The following is a 24,668-nucleotide window of genomic DNA, read 5'->3' as shown; positions in this document are numbered from 1 at the left end:
AACTATGGCCTCTTTATGTGGCTTTCAACTTCCAGAATTCCCCAGCCAGCAAGAAGAAGGTTACCCGTTCTTTGGCTCTTTAGGTGGGATTTTCTCCCAAGGGATCACCTCCAGATGTTCTTCTCACGTTTTGTTCTTTGGGAGTTGTAAGTGATATTTGAGGACTGACATTTGCTTGGGCTGTAAGTGAATGTTATTATTGTTTACATATCTTTTTTGTTGGTTGGTTTCTAAGGATTCAATTTAACACCGACTCTCTAGAAGTTATAGTTAAACGTGTAGTTTAACTACTAATGATAATTAACTGATTTGTAAACAAGAAGTAGAAGATGTTATGACTGCAATCTTTGTCCCAAATATGCTTTCTTTCAAAAGGCAGCTGGACAGAAGAAAGTCCTTTGGGACAACCATCACCTGGATGACTAAGAATCTCCATAGACTGCAATCTTTTTTTTCTCTATTTTTAAATTAAGGAGATATATACAAAGTGTGTTAAGTGAATGAGGGAGAGATACTAACGATTTTCAGGCATTTGTTCAATTTATATCTTTTGTTTGGGTTGAATTTTCAAGGCATCTTATGGCATCAAGCGTGCAATCAACACAAGAGAAGATAGGATCATGGCAAACAGGCCCATCCATAACATACCGTAAAATATATGTGAGCAATAAAACAAAATGCTTGTTTGTAGAAATGTTATGAAGTAAATCTTAATGGGAAAACAATAAATGCAATTTAGTGACAGCAAAAAAAGACATATGAGAAATACAAGGGGTACAAGAAGCATTCAGGACTTCAAGGAAATGAATTTAGACATTACATGAAATGTTAGAATGTTAGTTGTCTCCTAAATGTGTTGAGCTTCAGTTGCTTTTAAAATCCTGCCAATTTGTTGGGGAAGGGAGGTACTTACAACCATTCACTTGACAACTGTTCAAAGCTAAAATGACCCTGAAAAAGTGACATACAACTGGTCCTCACACTTATGACCATCATAGCATTCCCACGGTCACATGATCAAAATTCAGGCAGTGAGCAAGTGGCATGTATATACAATGGTTGTAGGATCCTGGTCATGTGATCACCATTCTGGGACCTTCCCAGATGGCTTCCGACAAGCAAAGTTGATGGCAGAATCTGAAGTGGTGCTAACAACCACTTGATTCCCTTAAAAACTGTAGTCATTTGCATAACAAACATAGCAAGAAAGATTATACTGCTGGATGCAACTCACATAAGAACCACTTTGTTCAGCAACAGAAACTCTGGTCCCAATTGTGTTTGTAGGTCAAGGACTATGTCTAACAATTTAGTTTCAAATTAGCAATATCTGGCAGTTACATAGCAATGTAGGATACCGTACATTTCTAAAAATCAATGTCCCTGAATTTGGGTGGGTAGCCAACCCTGTTATTCTCTCCAAGCCTAGCAATTTACCTGTGAAAATTACGGTATTATCAAGAAAATGTCATGGACTTGTCCGGACAGTTGCCTGGGATCAAGACTGACCTGAAGGCACACACCAATAAAACCTTGCTCTGGGCCCTGTACTGATCCTGCCAGGTTATCTTTGTTCACTTAAAGGACAATCTCATTCTCTTTGGATTGGTCAGAAATACATCCCAAAGTGAGTAAGGTAAGGGTGAGAATTCAACAGAGCTCTTTTTGGAAGCTGCATCGAAGTGGATCATTTGGATTTATGCTCCTTAAGCCGTTGTTAAAAATGCAGGATTATTATCAAGAAAAAAAGGTGTTATCTGGCACACTTGTTAGAGGTTGGGGCCATTTTGTTTATTTTGTACAGTAGGTCTCTAAAATGTTCTTCCAGGAAGTGCTACAGGCAGTCCTTCTTTAGAATCTATTTCAGAATGACACGTTTGGAAGGGGTCATTTAGACCATGGCTTACACACACACACACACACACACACACACACACACACACACACACACACACAAACACACCAGTCGGTTAAGATATTGTATTGCAAAGCTGTCAGAAGTCCAAAAACTTTAGCCTGCTTTCTGACATTAAAAAAATACAGAATATTTGAATGAAGACTACTTCATTACAGACAAACCAATAAAACTGGGGTATCCTATTAACAAAGGCAGTTTCTGTTTTTTTAACCTTGGTTTTTTTTCACCCCACCTTGGTTGACTATAATTTGCTGCCCCCAACACTATATTGTGATGGAACTATTTTTTTAAAAATTATTTTTTACAAATGATCTCCAGTTTAGTCTTCAGTGTTTCCAAGTACAGTTGGAAGTCCTTGTCATCTAAACTTTGCAAAGCTACTGCTTTGTCATGACATGGAGCAAATGGACAGGGAGAAAGTTCTTTTTGACCCCTAGAACCAAGATCATCTAGTGCAGCTAATCCACAGAAGATTTAGAAAAGACAAAAGAAAGCACTGTCTTAAGAGTACACGATTGGCCTGTGGAATTCATTACATGATGTGGTGATGGGCATAAAGTCAGATGGTTTTAAAAGGGAGATAAATTCAAAAGGGAGACAAATTAGACAAATTCAAGGAAGACTTCCAAGGTCTCTTCTAACTTTGTTGTTCTGTTATTCTGTTAAGGAAGATAGCAATAGCAATAAGACTTGTATAACCCTTCACAGCCCTCTCTAGGCAATTTACAGAGTCAGCATATTGTCCCCAACAATCTGGGTCTTCATTTTACCGACCTTGGAAGGATGGAAGGCTGAATCAACCTTGAGCCAGTGAGAATCAAACTGCTGGCAGTCAGCAGAATTAGCCTGCAATACTGCATTCTAACCACTGTGCCACTATGGCTCTTCGTCTGTCAGACAAATGTCTAAATGTCTATTAAGGACAAATGGTCTTAAATAATTAATGCTACTTTTGGGACGGGACATGGAGCTCACAAGTACCAGATTAAGGGGACGATTCAGGAGAAAAGGTTTCCTCAGATATAGCTGGGTAGCCATTGTAAGAAACATATTCTAGGCTAAGATAGGCCCTAGCTTGGTCCATGAAGGCTTTCCTTGAGTTCTTATGAACCTGACTTGAGTAATATGTATACAAGTAGTCCTTGACTTATGACTGTAATGGAGCTTGGAATTTCCATTGTAAGTCATAACTGTTGTGGCCCGCCAGCAGCCTGTGCGGATCGTGGCTGATCCCGACGTTGAGGAGGCTGGTATGGGGTCGCGCCAGCAGCCTGCGCAGCCGGCGCTCGCGTCGGACAGCGAGGAGGCTGAAGAGGATGTGGTGCCAGAGGCAGAGACTCAGCCATGGCCTTCAGAGCCTCCAGAGGCTCCTTCAAGTGGAGAGAGCAAAGTGGAGGAGCTCTCCTCAATGCTCGAGCACGCAGGGCTGCCAAAAGGCAGGAGTGGCTACTCAGGAGGAGGAGGTCTCCTTGAGAGTAAAGCTTGAGGATACTTGGCCACTCCCTTAGCCTATTTAAGTCACACACAGTTAGTAAGTTTCTTGCTGGAAACAACTTGTAATTATCATCAGAGCATTTTTGGAAAAGTTTTATCGTATCTTGTTTTCTGGGCTAGTTGCCAACCTTTGCCGGACTTTGGTTTATTCTTGCTACTTAATAAATTTGATAAGGACCGTTGGTGTGTGTCAATATCCTCGGGAATCTGGAGCTGGGGCAGAACAATAACAATCATAAATCAAGGCACCCATTTGACTGATCTGATTTTATGACATTTTTTTGCAATAGTTAAGTGAATGCTGCAATCGTAAAGTGAGTCACTGTATTGCTATGTTTTTTGCTAGTTTTTTGCTAGTTTCCAGCAAAAAAATCATAAATCATGTCACACGACTGGCTATAAAGGCAAGCCAGTTGCCAAATGCCCATAAAGTGGTCACAGGAAGGTCTGTCTGTAATTTTGAATGGTTGCTAATCATCGTCATAAGTCAAGGACTGCCTATATTAAATCATTTCTTTATATGAAGCACTTTCCAATGGAGAGCTGCTGCTCAAGATTCAAAGGACTAACAATGACCACTGTACCTTAGGCTGTGGATGAGAGTTATTCACTGTATAAATGCTGGAGAAGTAGAGTTGACAAGAGGGCAATGCATTTTTGCTAAGCAATAATCCCATTCTTTTTTTTAAAATTTAAAATTTTTATTTCTCATAAACACATTTACATGTACAGTCATTTGTCCATCATTTTTCATTCATCTTTTCTTTTAATTTTAATTTTTACTTTGCTGCTCTTTTACCCTTTACCTTTACTCCAACCTTTCTTCTTCTCCTCCCCTTCTCTTCCTTCCTTTTTTTCCTCCTACTTCCTTCATTCTTCCTCTCCTTCTCTTTCCTACTTCCCCTTCTCTTCCCCCACTCCTCTCTTCTTCCCCCCTTCTAACCTTCTCTTCTACTCCTCTTTCCCCTCCCTTTTCTTCCTCTCCTTTTCCTTTTTTCTTTCTCCTCTCCTCTTCTCCCTTCCTCTCTCTCTACTCCTTCCCCTCTCTCCTGTTGTTTCCCTTTTCAGTTAAATCTAAAGTGGTATTAGAGCAGCCCCGATTTTCTAATTATCTTTATTCTCATTTCAATTTCTTATTCCATTATTATTTATTTTTATTTCATCATTTGCGTACATTTTTATAAACTCTCACTTTTTCCCTTTTACCCCCCTCCCCTTTCTCCTTTTACTTGGCATCCTCTGGGTTTCTATTTTTCTAATTGTTTTCTCCCATCTATTCTCTTTCTATTTTGTCTCTATATCCTTATTCATATTTCCTTTCTAACCAATCATAAAATTTATCCCATGTCTTGAAATACATCGACTCCTCTTTATCTTTTATTCTCAATGTTAATCTATTAATTTCTGCACATTATAAAATTTTCTTTATAATTTCTCCTTCCAACAGGATTTTATCTGCTTTCCAGTTTTGTGCAAATACAATTCTAGCTGCTTGAAGGCTCCAGTTTCTGTCTATGTCCTTGTCTGGGGCCCTGGAAAAAAAATAAATCTTTTTCTGCTCACCAATCTGTTGAGGGAAGCAGATATGGAAATTCTTCCTTATTTCTGAGAGAAATGACATTGTGGTGCAGAAGTGGAGGTACTAATTTAGGATTGGGAAACCAGAATACTGGTTCTCCATCAGCCATGGAAGTTCCTTGAATGACTTTTGAGATTCATCACTCTCTTTCATGTAACTTCCTGGGGCGATTGATGTGGGGAAAAATAGGAACAAGGAGTGCTATGAAGCCTATAAGAAAGGTGGGATATATAATCCATCAATCAATTGCTCTATTCTTCTCACTGTTGTATTAATATGCAATTGTTGATAACAAAAATGTTAGCATAATTTGTGCTTTTTTCCAATGGCTAATCATAATGTGCCTCAGCAATGAGGTTTGCATGTAGCCAGTCCATTCAGCTTGACCATGGGATAATTTTAGAGCAGCATTTGATAGATTTTCCCACTAGGCATCACTAACAGGAAAGACATCCACCAATGATGACTTTGGAAAATGTGATGTAGTGTGGCTGGGGGCTTAGGATGGAGGGCAGGTGCAGATGCTCCTTGCCAGCAACCTATATCTCAGGCTATTTCTGAATATGAGTTTATTGATCTTCTAGGAAACTGGTAAACCTATGTCCAAAAGTAGTTCACCTAATAGGTTCGTGGGGCAGAAGAGGAGTCTGGGCTGATGTGGGAGGCAGTTTGCATAGCACTTAGAGAGCATTCCGTGATTCCTTTATATCTCACCAACTTTCAGTTAGGGTCAGAGGTAGGTTTCAGCAGGTTCTGACGAGTTCTGGAGAACCGGTAGCGGAAATTTTGAGTAGTTTGGAGAACCGGTAGTAAAAATTCTGGCTGGCCCCACCCCCATCTATTCTCTGCCTCCCAAGTCCCAGCTGATCAGGAGGGAATGGAGATTTTACAGTATCCTTCCCCTGGAGTGGAGTGGGAGTGGAGATTTTACAGTATCCTTCCCTTGCCACACCCACCAAGCCACACCCACAGAACCGGTAGTAAAAACATCTGAAACCCACCACTGGTTAGGGTATATTTGGACACAGGTTTACTGGTCTTTCTATCACTTGGGGTGGAGTTGAAAATTAGCCAGACTTTTACCAATTTCTCAACAGCTTCCAAATTGCTGAGGAGTTGGTAGCACTTGGTTGTGGTTTTCAGCACCCAGAAGTATCTCATGGACTATGTATCAACTTTCTTCTTTTTCATTTGTTGTAAACATTTTTAAAGCCCTTTCTATATTTTGCTTATTTCATTCTCCTCTATTGCTTTGAAGATCTTGACAATTTAATATAAAGCAGTGCATTTTATACTTGCTTGATATAAGGTTATAAAGAGAGGAGAAGAGGAAGAGGATTCCAGACTTCAAATGGCCCAGTGCCTGTTCAGAAAGTGCTTTTCCAAGTACGGCAAAATGCAAAATGTTCTTTCAGCCTCCTATAATTTAGTGCTATACAGGTAGTCTTTGACTTACAACGGTGCTGAAAAAAGTGACTTATGGTTGTTTTTCACACTTATGACCGTTGCAGCATCCCTGTGGTCATGTGATCGAAGTCCGGATGCTTCACAACTGATGGTTGTAGTGTCTCAGGGTCATGTGATCATCTTTTGTGACCTTCTGACAAGCAAAGTCAATGGGGAAGCCAGATTCACTCAACAACTGCATGATTCCTTTAACAACTGTGGTGACTTACTTAACAACTGTGGCAAGAAGGGTCATAAAACAACTGTCTTGCTGAGCAACAGAAATTTGGGACTCAATTGTGGTCGTAAGTTGAGGACTACTTGTATTACCTCTTGAGGGATATCAGAATTGGTTGATCCTGGGAAAATGCGATTTCCAAGAATTGCCCCTGTTTCACCAACTTAGTGTACCCACTATGATACAACCTGCTCTAGGCAAGTGATTGTATTGCAGTAGTTGCGAATATTTGTAGCTCTGGTGTAGGGTGAGAGTGAAGGTTCGTTCTCCGAGCTTGTGGGTTGGTTTCTGGACATTTCGTTACTACTAGTAAGATGTTACTAGGAATCATCTTCAGCGGAGTTTAGGGGATATCAGTGTCGGTGTTCTGTCTATATATTTATATTTCTGGAATTAACCTGTTAGTTAATTTCCAGGAATATCATGAATGATGGGCAATCTATTTTGTTGCAAATTCATTTCATTTTGCATTTATTTATTTATTTTCATTTCTAATTTCATGTGATTTGCTGAAGATCTTAGATGTTTGGAGTTTTGAACCTGGGCTCATGACTCAGTCTCCTCTCCTGTCTTTGCAGACATTATGGGTTGCTGCTACAGTTTAGACTATGATGATGACTGGGCTATAGATGCTGAGATTTGTGAGGTGTGTCACTATCCTATTGATCCAGCCACCAAGCCGCAGGTGAGAAATCTCATTTATTGCTCTGGTATGCTCATCCCATAACTCCTTTTTGAAAACACATTGGGGACCTATTGAATGCATGGTATACTTTACTGTCCTGTATAACGCCATGTTTCCCAACCTTGGCAGTTTTAAGGTGCCCATTTTAAAACTGCCAAGGTTGGAAATACTGGTATAAAGTCTCACCCCAAAGCAGTGGTGAAATCCAAATTTTTTTACTATCAGTTCTGTGGGCGTGGCTTGGTGGGCATGGTGTGGCTTGGTGGGCATGGCTTGGTGGGTGTGGCAGGGGAAGGACACTGCAAAATCTCCATTCCCACCCTACTCCAGGGGAAGGATACTGCAAAATCCCCATTCCCACCCCACTCTGGGGTCAGCCAGAGGTGGTATTTGCTGGTTCTCCAAACTGCTCAAAATTTCCACTATCAGTTCTCCAGAACCTGACAGAACCTGCTGGATTTCACCTCTGCCCCAAAGGTTCTCCACCCTGATTTATGTATTCCAACTTTTCTTTCAAATACGTGTTTGGTCTCTGGCCAAGTTTTATACCTGATTTCACAGCTGACAGGATCAATTTTCATTTTAGCCAGATCAGGAAATATGGAGCATCATAAGATTATCAGATAATAATAATAATAATAATAATAATAATAATAATAATAATAATAATAATAATAAATTTCATTTGGGTAAGGAAGAAGCATTTTAGTTCCGGCTTTCTTCCATCACATTTGAAAATGGTTCTATCTCACTTTTCACCTCTCTTTCAATTAAAGCATCTTTGATTTCAGTTAGCATTGTTTCTCCTGCAGAGACCCACTTTAAATGGTTCTGAGTTGCACACTCCTCTGTTGCCAGCCGAAGGGATTCCTCCTCCTAGTTCACCCCTTCAAGGTAAGTGTTTTATTTTTCCTTTCAACTTTGGATGTTGGCCAAGGCTGTGCAAAGACTATCTGGATTTCTTAGCAATGCAATAAATCTGTGGCATTTTAGGATTGGTTGGCAAGTCGAGGGGATGGGGCAGTGATGAAATCCAAATTTTTTACTACTGGTTCTGTGGGCATGGCTTGGTATGGCTTGATGGGCGTGGCAGGGGAAGGATCCTGCAAAATCCCCATTCCCTCCCCACTCTGGGGCCAGCCAGAGGTGGTATTTGCTGGTTCTCCGAACTACTCAAAATTTCCGCTACCAGTTCCCTAAACTGCTCAAAATTTCTGCTACCGGTTCTCCGAACTGCTCAAAATTTCCACTACTGGTTCTCCAGAACCTGTCAGAACCTGCTGGATTTCACCCCTGGGTTGGGGGCAAACGTAGGGCAGAGAACAAAATAAGGGGACCGCATCAACAGGTGGGAGAGATTGCAGAAGTGTGGGCCACATCTTATGAAAATTGTTGCTCAAACTTGTTGCTCAAATATATTCAGAAGAATATTCAGATGAATCTCTCCGATGCTCCATTCCTCTAACCATACCCTATTGTTTCAGTTGTTTCAGTTGGGTCAATTTTTGCTTTTTTAGTGGTGTGCATCAGTGGTGGGTTCCTCCCGGTTCGGCCCGGTTCTGCCGGTGACGATATGACATCACCAAACCGGTTCTCTTTGTTTGGGAGCTGGGCCCTCCCCCCGGCCCCCGCATTATTCTTACCTTTTATTTGGCCCCGCCCCCAATCTATTCGCTGCCTCCCGAGTCCCAGCTGATCGGCTAGAAGGAAAAAACCTGTTTAAACTCTTGCCCTGGGGCTTCAAAGGGCCGCCCTACAGCTGATCAGTGTTAGAAGGCAGTGTGGTGGTAGACCAGGATGCTCCAAGAACAAATGGGTAGACCGGTACAGCTCTGCAAGCAGTTAAAAACCTGGTAGACCAGTACCTCTGCTAAATCCTAAAGAATTGTCACATGACCATCAAACCACGCCCACAAAATAAGCCACGCCCATAGAACCGGTAGTAAAAAATTTTAGAACCTGCCCCTGATGTGCATGTATGTGCATGCATTCCTTCAGGTCAATTTTTGACTTCTGGTGACCACCTGGACAAGTCTCTGTAGTTTTTTTAGCCATTTTTTTCAGAAGTGGTTTGCCATTGCCTCCTTCCTAGGGCTGAGAGAGGTTGACTGGCCCAAGGTCACCCAGATGGCTTCGTGCCTGAGGAGGGACTGGAACATATAGTTTTCTGGTTTCTAAAATAGTGCCTTAAAACTACATCAAACTAACTGCCTTTGCTGATAACCCCAACCAGTGGTGGGTTTCAAAATTTTTTACTACAGGTTCTGTGGTTGGTGGGCGTGGCATAGCCTGGTGGGTGTGGCTTTGTGGGTGTGGCAGGGAAAGGATACTGTAAAATCTCCATTCCCACCCCACTCCAGGGAAAGGATACTGTAAAATCTTTATTCCCTCACCACTCCAGGGGAATGATACTGCAAAATCCCCATTTCCTCCCGACCAGCTGGGACTTGGGAGGCAGAGAATAGATGGGGGCGGGGCCAGTCAGAATTTTTACAACCGGTTCTCTGAACTACTCAAAATTTCCGCTACCGGTTCTCCAGAACTGGTCAGAACCTGCTGAAACCACTTCTGAACCCAACTCTTATTTGTAAGACTAAGTGGACAGTAGCAGGCTAATTTGCTGTTATTTTTTCTTCTTTCAACAAACTTTCATTCCTTGATATAAATGACATATTATTCCCAACTTTTCAAAAGCATGTCTTTTCAACAAATATTTTACTAGGGGCAATAAATGCATGTACTTCCTTTAATTGTTCACCATTTATGTATAATTCTTTGCAATTCTTTGCTCTCCTGTTAGACACCCATACCTTGACTTCTGATAGATTAATTTCGGATTCAGATTCCTTCCTACATCAGAATAATCTTTACAACTGTTGCTGCAATAATCTGTAGTCTGTCAACAATATAGCATTGTTTACATGCCTACACATTTGTCTGCAACCAATACACGTCTTATGTCACAAACAGCATTTTAGAAAATATTTTCCATAAACTCATTCAAAAGCAAAAATGACAATATGATTTATTCCTTGCTCAAATATTAACTACCGTATTTTTGAAGTATAAGACGCACCTTTTTCCCCACTAAAAGAGGCTGAAAATTCGGGTCCGTCTTATACTCCAAATGTAGCTTTTTCGAAGCTTTTTTTCAGCCCTAATGAGGCGCTAATGAGACAATAGCCATAGCCAGAGATCTTCCCAGCTTTGCCTGCTCCCTCGACTCTCTGCTGTGCTTTAACGAGGCACTGGCAGTGAAGCGATCTCCATGCTTTGCTCCGATTCAGCTGTTCTTTAGAAGCTTTTTTTCAGCCCTAATTAGGCGCTATCCGAGTGAAGCGATCTCCCCTCCCCCTTTGCCTGCTTTTCTCATTGCTGCTTCCTCTCAGCTGTGCCTTAGAAGCTGTTTTTTAACCCCAAGCAGGGGATAAAAAACCAGCAAACTAATGTGCTGAAGTTGACCAGACTAAGGACGCTAGACAGATTAATAGGTAGGCAGATTTTTTCCCCCTATTTTCCTCCCCAAAAACTAAGCTGCATTTTATACTCCAGTGCGTTTTATACTCCGAAAAATACTAAGCATTTAAGTGATTCTCATACTCTTTGCTTCTGTCATATACCACTCTTATTGTTTTCAGCAGTCAACCAATTCCACATTCCATAACTATTTGCTTTAGGATACACTTTCTCTAAACCAACAAATTCATGATAAACTTCCTCACATTCATACATGCTTTGATGACCTGTTGAAAAGGATACATCTGTTCCACCCTGCCTAGCATAAAGTCACACTGCACTTTCTCAATTTTGATGATTGGGATGGGGAAGAAATGGTGGTAGTGACAGATTTTATTTTCCTGGGCTCCAGGATCACCACAGATGGGGACTACAGCCAAGAAATTAAAAGATGCTTGCTCCTGGGTGGAAAGCTATGGCAAATATAGATAGCATACTAGCAATAGCAATAGCACTTAGCCTTATATACCGCTTCATAGTGCTTTACAGCCTCTCTAAATGGTTTTACAGAATCAGCATATTGCACCCAACAATCTGGGTCCTCATTTTTTTTAAACACATTTTTTCTTTTCTTTTAATACAAAACATTCTATAATTCATGAAACACTGTGTTGTCTGGGTACAATTTTTTTGTGTCATAACAATTAAATCTTACCACCATGTTAATTATTTATATCTACTCTGATTTTAATATTAATGCTTAATACTTAACATATCTATTATTATAACATTTCTCTTCTTAACTTATTTAACTTTATTATACATTTTATATTTATTCTCTAACCATTGATAAAATAAATTGTAATAATCAGATTCTTCCTTTCCCTTAATTGCAAGTGTTAATCTATTCATTTCTGCACATTCCAATATTTTCTTAATCACGTTTTCATCTACAGGTATCTCTTTACCTTTCCAATTCTGTGCAAATACAATTCTAGCCACAGTTATTACATGAATAATCAAGTATACATTTTCTTTACTATAATTCCCTGGTAAAATCCCGAACAGGAATATCTCAGGTTTTAAATCAATATGCTGCTTCGTCATCTTCTCCAACTACATACGAATTCTTGCCCAGTATTTTTTTTGCTTCTATACACATCCACTGCATATGATAATATGATCCCGGTGTCTGATGGTATTTCCAACATTTATCTTTATCTTGATTTATCTTTAAACATTTTTGCCAGTCTTTCAAGTGAAAAATGCCATCTATAAAACATCTTGTACAGATTCTCCTTGTATGCAGTTGATATAGTTAACTTATAATTCCTATCCCATAATTGCTGCCATTTATCTAGCTCTATCATATGTCCAATATTTTTTGCCCATGCTATCATTGTTTCTTTAACTTGTTCTTCTTCTAATTTGATACTCAATAAATAACTATACAATTTTCTTATCACTCCCTCATCTGTTCCTGTTAATATCTTGTCTAATTCTGTCAATGCCATATAAAAGCCATATAATTTTGCATCTTTTTCATATCTAGATTGTATTTTTATTTATTTATTTGTCAAGAACGTATTAGGTAATTTATATATGTATAAGCATGAATTGAATATATAAAATAGATACAAATAGAGGAAACATTAGGACAGGGACGGTAAGCAGGCTGGTGCTCTTATGCACACCCCTTACAGATCTCTTAGGAATGGGGTGAGGTCAACAGTAGACAGTCTTAGGTTAAAATTTTGCGGGTTTTGGGATGAAACCACAGAGTCAGGTAGTGTATTCCAGGGATTGACCACTCTGTTGCTAAAGTCATATTCTCTGCAATCGAATTTGGAGCGGTTCACTTTAAGTTTGTATCTATTGTGTGCTCATGTATTGTTGTGGTTGAAGCTGAAGTAATCATTGACAGGTAGGACATTGTAGCAGATAATTTTATGAGCTATGCTTAGGTCAGACTGAAGATGGCGTAGTTCTAAGTTTTCTAGGCCCAGAATTTCAAGTCTGGTGGCATAAGGTATTTTGTTGCGAGCAGAGGAGTGGAGGACTCTTCTTGTGAAATATTTCTGGACAAGTTCGATTGTATTAATGTCCGATATGCAGTGCGGGTTCCAGACAGATGAGGTGTATTCGAGAATTGGTCTAGCAAATGTTTTGTATGCTCTTGTTAGTAGTGTGATATTACCGGAGAAGAAGCTATGCAAGATTAGGTTTACAACTCTTTTTGGTGATGTTGTTACAGTGGGCTTTGGCACTTAGTTCATTAGATATGAGTACCCCAAGGTCCTTGACAGAGTGAGAGTCATCTACAAGGTCGTGTCTACATAGCTTGTATTTTGTGTTCTAATTCTTTTTGCCAATGTGTAAGACAGAGTATTTGTTGGTTGAGATTTGGAGTTGCCAATTGTTTGACCATTCCGACACAAAGTCAAAGACTTTTTGAAGGGTAGCAGCATTGTTGGTGGTATTAAATATTTTGACATCATTGGCGAAGAGAACGCAGTTGCTTATAATATGATCGCAAAAATCATTTAGGTATAGTATGAAGAGTGTTGGTCCTAGAACGCTGCCTTGGGGGACACCGCTATTAACAGGTGCAGGATTTGATAGGGCGCTCCCTATTTTGACCACTTGTTGTCTGTTTGACAGGAACACAGCTATCCAATTATGTAGGGGTCCGGAGATGCCATAGGATTTTAGTTTTAGAAGTAGTTTGTCATGTACCACTGAATCAAAGGTTTTACAGAAGTCTATGTAAATTGCATCTATTGCTTTGCCCTGATCGAGATTTGTAGTCCATAAATTTTTCCAGTGTAGAAGTTGTAGATTACAGGATAATTTTTTTCTGAAACCAAATTGTTTATTAGAGAGTAGATTGTTTGTTTCTAGATGGATTGGATTGGTAATGGATTGGTTAATGATTGATTCCATGACTTTGCAGGTGATGCAGCATAAAGAGATTGGTCTGTAATTTTCAACTAGGCTAGGGTCTCCTTTTTTCAAAGGATTTTTCAAAGATTATGCTTAGGGGTTCTGCTATAGCAGTGGAAAGCTTTTTTAAGAAGTATGCACATAGTCCATCAGGTGCGATAGAGATGGTTTTAGTCTATGTGGTGCCTTTTCAGCATTATCTTCTGTGAAATCTAATTGTGTTAGCTTGTAGTTATTTGTGGTACAACTAGGGAATGTTGAGCATGAGCCACTGCTGTTTACAAAGAGTGAACTGAAGAATGTGTTGAAGAGGCTTGCTTTAACTGCTTCAACATTGCATTCTTTACTGTTAGGTCCTTTAAGGGGCGGGATGGATCTCAAGTCTTTAAGTTTGTTGTTTACAAAATTATAGAAGGCGCGGTTTGATCTCGTGTGCAGGAGGTTCTCTTCTTGTTTGGTGTGGTAATTGGTGCTTTCAGTCTTTATTTGGTGGCATATATTTTTGTAGTGGCTTTTAAAGTTAGCTACATAGCCAGTTTTGTTTTTTCGCCAGAGGAATTTTTTGGGGGGATTGGAGCTTTCTTATTGATATGGATAATTTGTTTTTCCTGGTTTTGGTGATGATTAGTGGTACATATGGTTTAATAACTATTGATTTTGAGCAAGAAAATGTTATAATGGTCTTCAGCAGTGTTACAGCCAGAGAATAGAATTTGCCAATCAAGAGATGAGAGGTGGAAGTCTATGAGATCATAGTTGGCTTTTTTGAAGTTGTAGTTTTGTGTTTTTGAAGTTGTAGTTGTAGTTTGCAGTTGTGCATACCACACCATATCAATGTCCTGTTTTTCCAAATCTTGTTTCATTTTAAGTTCCCCCTTTTCTGACAAAATGTCCTTATATCTAACAATATTTACCATATTAATAATATTTGGATGTACAAGTGCTTCCATTGTCGAAAGCCAAACTGGTATCTTCAAATAATGTTGTTCTCTAATTTTCTCCCATACTAATAATAAAGCATTTCTTATATAATGTCTTTAAAAGTAACCATGTATCTTATTTTTCCCATACCATAAAAAGGCATGCCAACTCAATTGCAAGTCATGTCCCTCCAATGTCAATAATCTTGTATTTCTCAATACAATCCATTCTTTCATCCATGTTAACACTGCTGCCTGGTAGTATAGTTCCCAGTTTGGTAGTCCAAATCCTCCTCTGTTTCTCGCATCTTGTAACAGTTTTAAGTTGATTCTCGCCTTCTTCCCCTGCCATATAAATTTCACTATTATTTTGTTCAAATTTTCAAAATATTTTTTCTCCAATTTTTTCGGAATTGTTTGGAATAAAAGCAATGGCCTTGGTAGTATGTTCATCTTAATTGTTACTATTCTTCCTATTAACGATAATTGCAAATTTTTCCATCTCTCCAAATCTGTCTCAATTTGTTTTATTTATTATAATTATCTTCCTTAATCATAACACATCTTGCTGTTAGTTGAATGCCTAAGTATCTTACTTTCTTTTTAATCTGAATATCTAATTTCTGCATTAACTCCCTTTTCTGTTTCTCTGTAACGTTTTTCACTATCTTAGTTTTCTCTTTATTAATTTTCAATCCTGCCACCTCACCATATTCTTCTATTCTTTCTAATAGTTTTGGCCCTGTTTCTTGTGGATCTTCTAAAATAAACACCAAATTGTCTGCAAATGCCTGTAGTTTATATTCCTCTTTTTTAATTTCCATACCTTTTATCTCTTTATCCTGTCTTATATTTCTATTTAATACTTCCAGTGTCAGTACAAATAATAGTGGAGATAGAGGACATCCCTGTCTTGTACCTTTCATAATAGTCAATTATGAAAGTCAACCTTGAGCCTGGTGAGATTTGATCTGCCAAACTGCTGGCAGCCGGTGATCAGCAGAAGTAGCCTGCAGTTCTGCACTCTAACCACTGCGCCACCGTGGCTCAAAACTAAAAAGCAGAGACATCACCCTGCCAACAAAAGTGGATATAGTCAAGGCTATGGTTTTCCCAGTTGCAATGTATGGCTGTGAAAGTTGGACCATAAGGAAGGCTGAGCGCCAAAGAATTGAGGCCTTTGAACTCTGGTGCTGGAGAAGATTCCTGTGAGTCCGTTGGACTGCAAGGCGATCCAACCGGTCAGTCCTAGAGGAGATCAACCCTGACTGCTCTTTAGAAGGCCAGATCCTGAAGATGAAACTCAAATACTTTGGCCACCTACTGAGAAGGAAGGACTCACTGGAGAAGAGCCTAATGCTGGGAAAGATTGAGGGCAAAAGAAGAAGGGGATGACAGAGAATGAGGTGGCTGGATGGAGTCACTGAAGCAGTCGGCGTGAGCTTAAATGGACTCCAGAAGATGGTAGAAGACAGGAAGGCCTGGAGGAACGCTGTCCATGGGGTCGCAATGGGTTGGACACGACTTCACGACTAACAACAACCACCTTTTATACTCATTCAATTTGGCATTACCTTCCAAGGCCGAGTAATGCCCGTGTAGTTTTGCAAATTTCTTACTCCTATCCATGGATATAAGAATAATAGCAGGATTTTTACAGTCACAGACACAGTCATCACATGTGTGTTAAATAAATTGCACAGATGATTCATAAGCATATTTTAACACTTCTCCAGTTATATTGCCTACACCTGTAGCCTTATTTTTGACATACTCACAACATTCATGGCTTCCTTTTCCTTCTTTTTGAATATTGATTGCATTTCTTTTGATTCCATTCTTCAATGTACCGCTATCTTTCCCATATAAATATTTAAAACACTCCTTTCAACTTTCCCTCTCTTCAATTAACTCCAGGTGATTTCACCACTTACAGTTTTTTAAATTGTTTCACTGTATTGCAGGCTTCTGACTTAGCTCTCTTCACCCACTGAAAACAACATTTTGTGTAGAAGATGACCAGGCTGAGTCCCAGGGAGGGGGTCAAACATGTCATAAGACACAAGTCCCTGCTTGTCTGCAAGAGATTCAAGTCCAGCACCCCTTGAATGCCTCTCTTATCTCCTGTTCATTTCCCTTAACTGCCAGTTGGTCAGATTCTTGTAGAGAGCTTAAGGTTGCAATAAATCTTTATAATCATATGAATCTACCTGAATTGCCTGAAAATTTTATATATATGTATGTATGTGTATGTAAATATATATGTCACAAGTAAATGCCTTATTCTTCATTATGTAAATAGTATATGACCAGGGTATCAGGGGTTAACTTATTCTTCACTACTTAATATATTCATATTTAACCACTCCCATATCTAGCTCCACCCTATGTATATATAAGGAGCTGTATGCATTCCTTCTGTGCTTCTATCTGTGATTATTCAGTGAATATAGAATGCCTTCTGTAAATAAACAGTGCTTTATTTGAATATCTAACTCTTAATTCATTTATTGAGTCTGATCCTGAAAATATCGCAACAATCTGGTAGCAGAGGATGGTTGAATTGACTCAATAAAACTTTAAATATGTCTGAGAGAGAAAACTCCAGAAACAAAAGAGAAAGGCCCAACACCAGGGCATACAGTAAAGAAATGGAAGCAGATCAAGAAATGATCGATGAGTCCACGACTGCAATGTCGAGAGAATCTGAAGACTGCACTACAGACAACGAAGAAATAATGGATGAAACTGATGACCAAGAAGAAAACGAAATAGAAAACAACGAACTCAGGTCAGAGATACTAAAACTCTTAAAAAGCCAAAAGAATGATGAAAATCTCATCGCGAACCTCCAAGACATATTAAAAAACAACAGAGCAGCGAGAGAGAAGCACATCGTTACGGATGAACCTAAAGACTCAAAAACGGTGAGCGATCTGCCTGCAGATAAAAATACAGCGAAAAAGAAAACTAACAGTCCCGCGCAAAATTTCGAATGGCAGCCATCTTGGTTTCAACAGACCCCTAAGATGAGCGAAGCAGAGCCAATCAGAAAGCAGGATTCAAAATATCTGGCACGAAAAGCCTTACTCGATGCAAGAAATGAAAGGGAGAAAATTTACACCTTGGAAGAATCAGACACAGAAATCGAAGAAGCTTCAATGGAAATGCGAGTAAAATCAGCAATGAAAACGCTCTTTGCAGCATTTAGACCAAAATTGAAAATCACAAAAGAATCAACGAAAGACAACGGTCAAAAAATAAAGAAAAGACAAGCAAGCAAGCAAACATCTCAGAATCTACCCGCTTCTATCCAAACGACGAGAGCACCGACGCCTGAACCCAGAGAGCCCTGCAGATACCACCCCACACCACAGACGATCCCAGGAACCAGCGTTCTCAACAAAAGAAAGCGAGCGCCTGCTATCACCAGGACTCCCAAGATCGAGCCGGAGACCGATTCCTCGGAGGAAGAGCAATGCGGGGGAGCTGCAGCAGCGAGAAACTCTCACGACAGCTTCAGGAGCGAAATGAACAACGCGCATGTGCAAGACTACGCAGACAGCTTCGGAGGACATGAGGAACGGAGAGAGCCATTCAGACTCGTTGCAAGCATACCCACGCCATTCTGCAACTACCAACATTTACAAGATCACGGACTACCCCCAGTTGTAAGTAATGGATCCAACAATATTGGGAATTTGCCCAATGACTTCCCAAAACTGAGAATAGATGGTATTAATTTGCAAGAGTGGTGTCAGCAGCTCCAGGTTGTCTTTCTAAAAGAAAACTTATTATTTTTTATTACTAACCCCCCAAAAAGACCTTGGACTCTAAAATTGGACTGCCTACACCATAGAGCATTTTTCTTATTAATTTCCAGTATATCTCCTGCCATGTACCACAGTATTAAGCAAAATCTGACTGTCTCAGAAATTATTCAATGCATGTTTAAATTGTTTCACAGTGAAAGTGTAGCCACTACAACAAGAATGTCTAAAGATTTCTTTTCAGCTAGGATAAAGCCAGGGGTTACCATAAGTGAACATTTAATATCTTTAAACAAAATCAGAGCAGAACTGCATTTAAGGGGGGAGATAATTTCAGATCAAACAATGAAGAGTGTTATCATTAACTCACTAGACCCATCGTGGGATAACTATATATCTCATTTAGACACAATCAATTTAAGATATTTATCCATAGAAAATCTATCTAATAAGCTAATAGCTGAAGATAATTCAAGGAGGAGTCGTTGTAACAACCACATGGAACATAAACAATATAAGAAGGTAGCATTTCAAGAAAGATATCATGAACCAATTGGATGCCACAACTGTGGATCCAAGGAACATAATAGGAGAGATTGTCCTAAATTCCTTAGAGAAAGACAAAAATCAGACCATAGAAATAGATACCACAACAGACAGTCATCCATTGATAGACATAGATATAGAAGTCCACCCAACTATAGAGAACATAGAGGGGGCAGGGATAATTCAAAGGATAGAAGATCTGGTTCACTGAATGGGTTAAACAAACATGACAACACTAACATACAACAGCCAGAGGACAACAATTGGCTTATCGATTCTGGGGCAACTAATCACACTACAAATAATAAAAATATATTATCTTCATTTGTAGAAGATAAATTTGTAATTAAAGTAGCTAATCAAGAAAAGGTCCAAGTCATAGGTAGAGGGAATATAATCTTACCTGGCCTAGGAAAAATAGAGGGGGTATTGTTAATACCTGAAATACCTCATAACATACTTAGTGCAATAAAACTAAGCAGAGATTCTGACATAAATATTGTGTTCTCAAAGGGAAGAGCAACATTAGAGAAAAACAGAATAAACATAGGTACTGTGGTTATCAAAGGAGGTCTACCTTATTTAATGACAAAAGAGAGATGGTTACATAACATTGATTCCAACATGGAAGATAACAATGACATAGATAATGGAGACAATAGTAATAGTGATAATGAGGAACATGAGATAATTCATAATCACAAAGACACATCCAATGACAAAAAACCTAAAATTGGTAAACCAATTCATGATGAGTGTGCTCATGTCTTACATAGGAAATTGGGACATGCCAGTTTTCCTGTAGTACAAAAGATGACTGAACATGCTGAAGGTGTTAAAATAAAAAATTGTAAAAACTATTTGGAATGCTCAGTATGTAAATCCACAAAACTCAAAACTAGTCCCAAACCCAGAAAATCAACAAGATCAACTAACCAAATTTTTGACTTGGTACACATGGATCTAGTTGGTCCATTAACACCATCAATCACATATAGAAAACGTTATTTTCTAACCATTGTGGATGACTATAGTCGTTATGGGTTTGTCTATACATTAAAGCACAAAGATGAAACTTTTCAGAAATTTAAAGAATTTTACAAACGTGTAGAAAGGCAACATAATATTAGAATAAAACAAATTATGACAGATAGAGGATGTGAATTCATGTCAAAGGAATTCTCCCAATGGCTAAAGGACAAAGGGATGTTACATTACACATCTAGCCCTTTCTCTGCATTCCAAAATGGAGTGGTAGAGAGAAAGAACTCAACATTACAAACCATGATTAGATGCACACTAGAAGATGCTGGCTTAGGTAAACAATTCTGGTCAGAAGCTTTACAATATTCCAATTATACACAAAATAGAACTTGGTCCAGCATTGTAAACAAGACACCATATGAAGTAATGTATAATAGGAAGCCCAAAATAGCGCACATGCACATATTTGGAGTCACTGCAGACGTACACATACCTAAGCAATTGAGGCATAAAGGTGAGAACGTATCCAGAAGACTTAGGTTCATGGGATACGAAACAGGCACAAAAGGGTACAGATTTATCGATAATAATAACAAATTTATAGTTTCTAGAACTGCAGTATTCCATGAACAGGCCAACTGGTCTAAAATACATCTTAATGAAATATTCCCAAACACTAATTCAGACACTAAACATCAAGATAAAATGACTAGAGAAGAATACAATCACAACTCACATAAAAACAGAATCAAAACATGGACAAACAGTCAACACAAAATAAAGACAGATTCATTAACTAAAAAGGAAACAAGATATTTACATGACAATGATAGTAAACCAGAAAGAACGATCAGAAGTAACAGAAATCAGGTGCCAAACAAATACAAAGATTATGTAATGTATATGGATGGAGAAACATCAACACCAAACACATACGAGGAAGTATTAAAACTTCCCCCCGAAGAAAAGAAAAAGTGGGAATCAGCCATGACTAAGGAGATGGATAGTTTACGAGAATTAAATGTATTCACACCTACACCTGCACCCAAAGATAAAACTATTATTGGCACCAGGTGGATATATACAATCAAAAACTTAGAGGGAGGCAACACCTTATACAAAGCTAGACTAGTTGCACAAGGTTATGCTCAAAAATATCCCGAGGATTACACAGACACATACTCTCCCACAGTAAGAACTGAGAGTGTTAAAACAGCTCTGGTTATAGCATCAGCACTTAACCTTGATGTGTTCCAATACGACATACAAACTGCATATTTACATGCAAAATTAGATAAAGAGATATATGTAAGAGCACCTCATAGTCAATACACAAACAAAAATGAAACGTGGTTGCTAAACAAAAGTTTATACGGATTGAAACAATCTGGCAAACGATGGTATGAATGTTTAGTCAAAGTACTCAAAACTATGAATTTCAATGCTACTACTGCTGATAACTGTTTCTTTGTCAAAAAAGAGGGTGATTCTTTAGAATTTGTGTTAATTTATGTGGATGATATTTTGTATATAGGTAAACATAAAGAGAGGAGAGAGACATTTGTAACAAAACTAAATGAACATTTTTCTTTGAAATCATTAGGGAAGGTAAATAAGTATCTTGGAGTTCAAATCAGTAAAACAAAAAGGGGGTTCAAACTTTCTCAAAGAGATAAGATTATAGAACTTCTGAACAAATGTAACTTAAATAATGCTAAGCCCTGTGACACTCCCATGCAAACTGATTTTTTAAGGAACACAGATGAGTCATCCCCCGAATTTAAAGATAATACACTTTACAGATCAGTCATCGGTTCCTTTCTATATATTTCCAATTGGACTAGGCCTGATATTGCTTTACCCCTCAACTTGTTGTCTAGACACGTCAGCAAACCATTATTATATCATTGGGAAGCTGTCAAGAGAATATTAAGATATTTAAAGAATAGTTTAGACTTCTGTTTATTATTGGAACCTAATAATGTCAAAGAGCCCATCCTCACATGTTATGCCGATGCGGATTGGGCTGGCGATACCACATGTAGAAAAAGTACATCTGGCTATATATTTTTCCTTAACGATTGTCCAGTTTACTGGTACACTGGTAAACAAGATTTAGTAGCCACCTCAACGACCGAGGCAGAATATGTTTGTCTGTCTAAAGCCTCAAATAACCTTGTATGGTTTAATGACTTATTGTCAAACACTTGGAAGAAACCTTCATTACCATTTATCATACATGAAGATAACAAGGCTGCTATTGAAATATCTAGATCTGATGCTATTGGACAAAGGTCCAGACATATAGATATAAAATTCAAACATGTGAGACAGTTATCTCAGGATGGATTTATTAAAGCAGTTCATTGCGAAACATCAGAGCAAATAGCTGACATATTGACAAAGCCTTTGCCTTCTAAACAACACAAATACTTGACTTCTAAGTTACAAGTTTTATATTGTTCTGAATCTGAATGTACTTGTTGTAGTATATCGAATCGGCATTTAGAGGGGGATTTGTCACAAGTAAATGCCTTATTCTTCATTATGTAAATAGTATATGACCAGGGTATCAGGGGTTAACTTATTCTTCACTACTTAATATATTCATATTTAACCACTCCCATATCTAGCTCCACCCTATGTATATATAAGGAGCTGTATGCATTCCTTCTGTGCTTCTATCTGTGATTATTCAGTGAATATAGAATGCCTTCTGTAAATAAACAGTGCTTTATTTGAATATCTAACTCTTAATTCATTTATTGAGTCTGATCCTGAAAATATCGCAACAATCTATATGTGTGTGTGTGTATGTGTATGTATGTATGTGTATATATATGTATGTGTATATGTGTGTGTGTATGTGTGTGTGTGTGTGTGTGTGTGTATAAAGGTAAAGGTAAAAGTTCCCCTTGCACATATGTGCTAGTCGTTCCTGACTCTAGGGGGCGATGCTCATCTCCGTTTCAAAGCCGAAGAGCCAGCACTGTCCAAAGACGTCTCCGTGGTCATGTGGCTGGCATGACTAAACGCCAAAGGCGCACGGAATGCTGTTACCTTCCCACCAAAGGTGGTCCCTATTTTTATTTTTCTACTTGCATTTTTTACATGCTTTTGAACTGCTAGGTTGGCAGAAGCTGGGACAAGAAACGGGAACCCACCCCGTTATGCGGCACTAGGGATTTGAACTGCTGAACTGCCGAACTTTTGATTGACAAGCTCAGCATCTTAGCCACTGAGCCACTGCATCCTTTATACACACACACACACACACACACACGCATGTGTGTGTGTGTGTGTGTGTGTGTGTGTGTGTGTGATTTCTTGAGTCATTTGTTCCAGCAGCCATTCTCTTCAATATACCTCCTTTTATTCTCAGCCTCTTTTATGTCTGCATTCTCACCATATCCTTTCCCATGGTCTTCACACATGCCCATAGTCTTCTGCAATGTAACTCATTTCCTTCTATTCCTAGCAGCCTTTACTCAGAAACCTGTTTTGTGTTTATGCCCTTTTTTAGATAAACTGGTGGTTGCACTCTATGATTATGAATCAACTCATGAAGGAGATCTGCTACTTCGGACAGGAGAACAGCTGAGGATAGTAGAAGAGTAAGCTGGTTCCCACTGTGGGGCACAATGTGATTCATCAGCAAAAGGAATTAACTGTCTGAAAAGAGCTAAGTTGCATTGAAGGCTTGCATTCCACTAGGAAGTGCAGCTTCTAATCATGTTATTATCAGTAATATTGGCCAATGAGGATTTAGACATACATTTATACTGTGAAAGGTTTCTAAGTGGGCTCTGAGAGCTCAAGATTAATTCAGCTCAACTGATATAAAACTGCAAAGCCTTGTAAGTATGTATGTGTACACACACATGCAAACATACACAAACATGAACCAAAACGATGTGAGAATTCCATGTTTTTGTCATGGTTGAATTCAGTCCCTGAGTATGGACTTTCTACCAAGGCACACAAATTCATTTACTGCCTCTAACCGTTCGTATATGCATAAGTTGTGAAGTGTATTTAAAAAAGCACGATTGGCAGGCTGCAATAGCCATCTTGATCTATTGGACCCCCTGCTCTCCCCAGTGGATTCTCTGGTGTTGGAGTACATCCCACCCAAGTTCATTGCCCTGAGTGGAGGGATGGTAGTGAGGTTCCTTTTGATAAAACACAAAAATTCATTATGCAAAAATTATACTGTGATAATGGGAAGGACTACTGCCTGGTGTCCAGCTGACATGGCTAAAGGAACACAAGCTGGAAGAAGGAGGAATAAGGGTTGTCAAAACCTCCATTGGGTTCATTCTCTGCCTTTGTCTCTTGGGTAGGGATGGGGTTGAAGAATAAGGAGATGGACAGACAACTCTTCTCTCTTTTAGGACAGGGGAATGGTGGAAAGCTCAGTCTCTCACCACAGGACAAGTGGGCTATATACCATGCAACTTTGTCGCCAAGTTGAACACACTGGAGCAAGAGCCGTGAGTAGGAAGAATTGTTCTTCTCCATGCCTGTTAGCCACAAACAGGTTGTATTTTTAAGGGTATCAAAACAGGTAGTCCTTGAGTTACAACCATTCATTTAGTGACTGTTCAAAGTTACGATGGTGCTGAAAAATGTGACAACTGGTCCTTGAACTGTAGTCATGTGATCATCCTTTGCGACCTTCGTAGCCAG

At 39.0% G+C, this 24,668-nt stretch overlaps 1 protein-coding gene across 1 annotated transcript in view; it reads left to right on the top strand.

The window, feature by feature from the left end:
• The first annotated feature begins 6,546 nt into the window (after nucleotides 1-6,546).
• LCK (LCK proto-oncogene, Src family tyrosine kinase) overlaps nucleotides 6,547-24,668 on the top strand; it is a 50,019-nt gene continuing 31,897 nt past the window's right edge. Inside the window, exons 1-5 of the mRNA XM_070949990.1 lie at nucleotides 6,547-6,742; nucleotides 7,254-7,360; nucleotides 8,173-8,254; nucleotides 23,503-23,593; nucleotides 24,374-24,472. Of these exons, the coding sequence (XP_070806091.1) occupies nucleotides 6,547-6,742; nucleotides 7,254-7,360; nucleotides 8,173-8,254; nucleotides 23,503-23,593; nucleotides 24,374-24,472 (575 nt within the window). The remainder of the gene's footprint in view (nucleotides 6,743-7,253; nucleotides 7,361-8,172; nucleotides 8,255-23,502; nucleotides 23,594-24,373; nucleotides 24,473-24,668) is intronic.

This window comes from Pituophis catenifer, unplaced genomic scaffold (assembly GCF_029215685.1).
Source record: "Pituophis catenifer annectens isolate HBS135680 unplaced genomic scaffold, rPitCat1.0.hap2 SCAF_9, whole genome shotgun sequence".
Classification (NCBI taxonomy): Eukaryota; Metazoa; Chordata; class Lepidosauria; order Squamata; family Colubridae; genus Pituophis; species Pituophis catenifer.
Note: the sequence above shows the minus strand (reverse complement) of the source record. Positions and strands in the feature narration are given on the sequence as shown.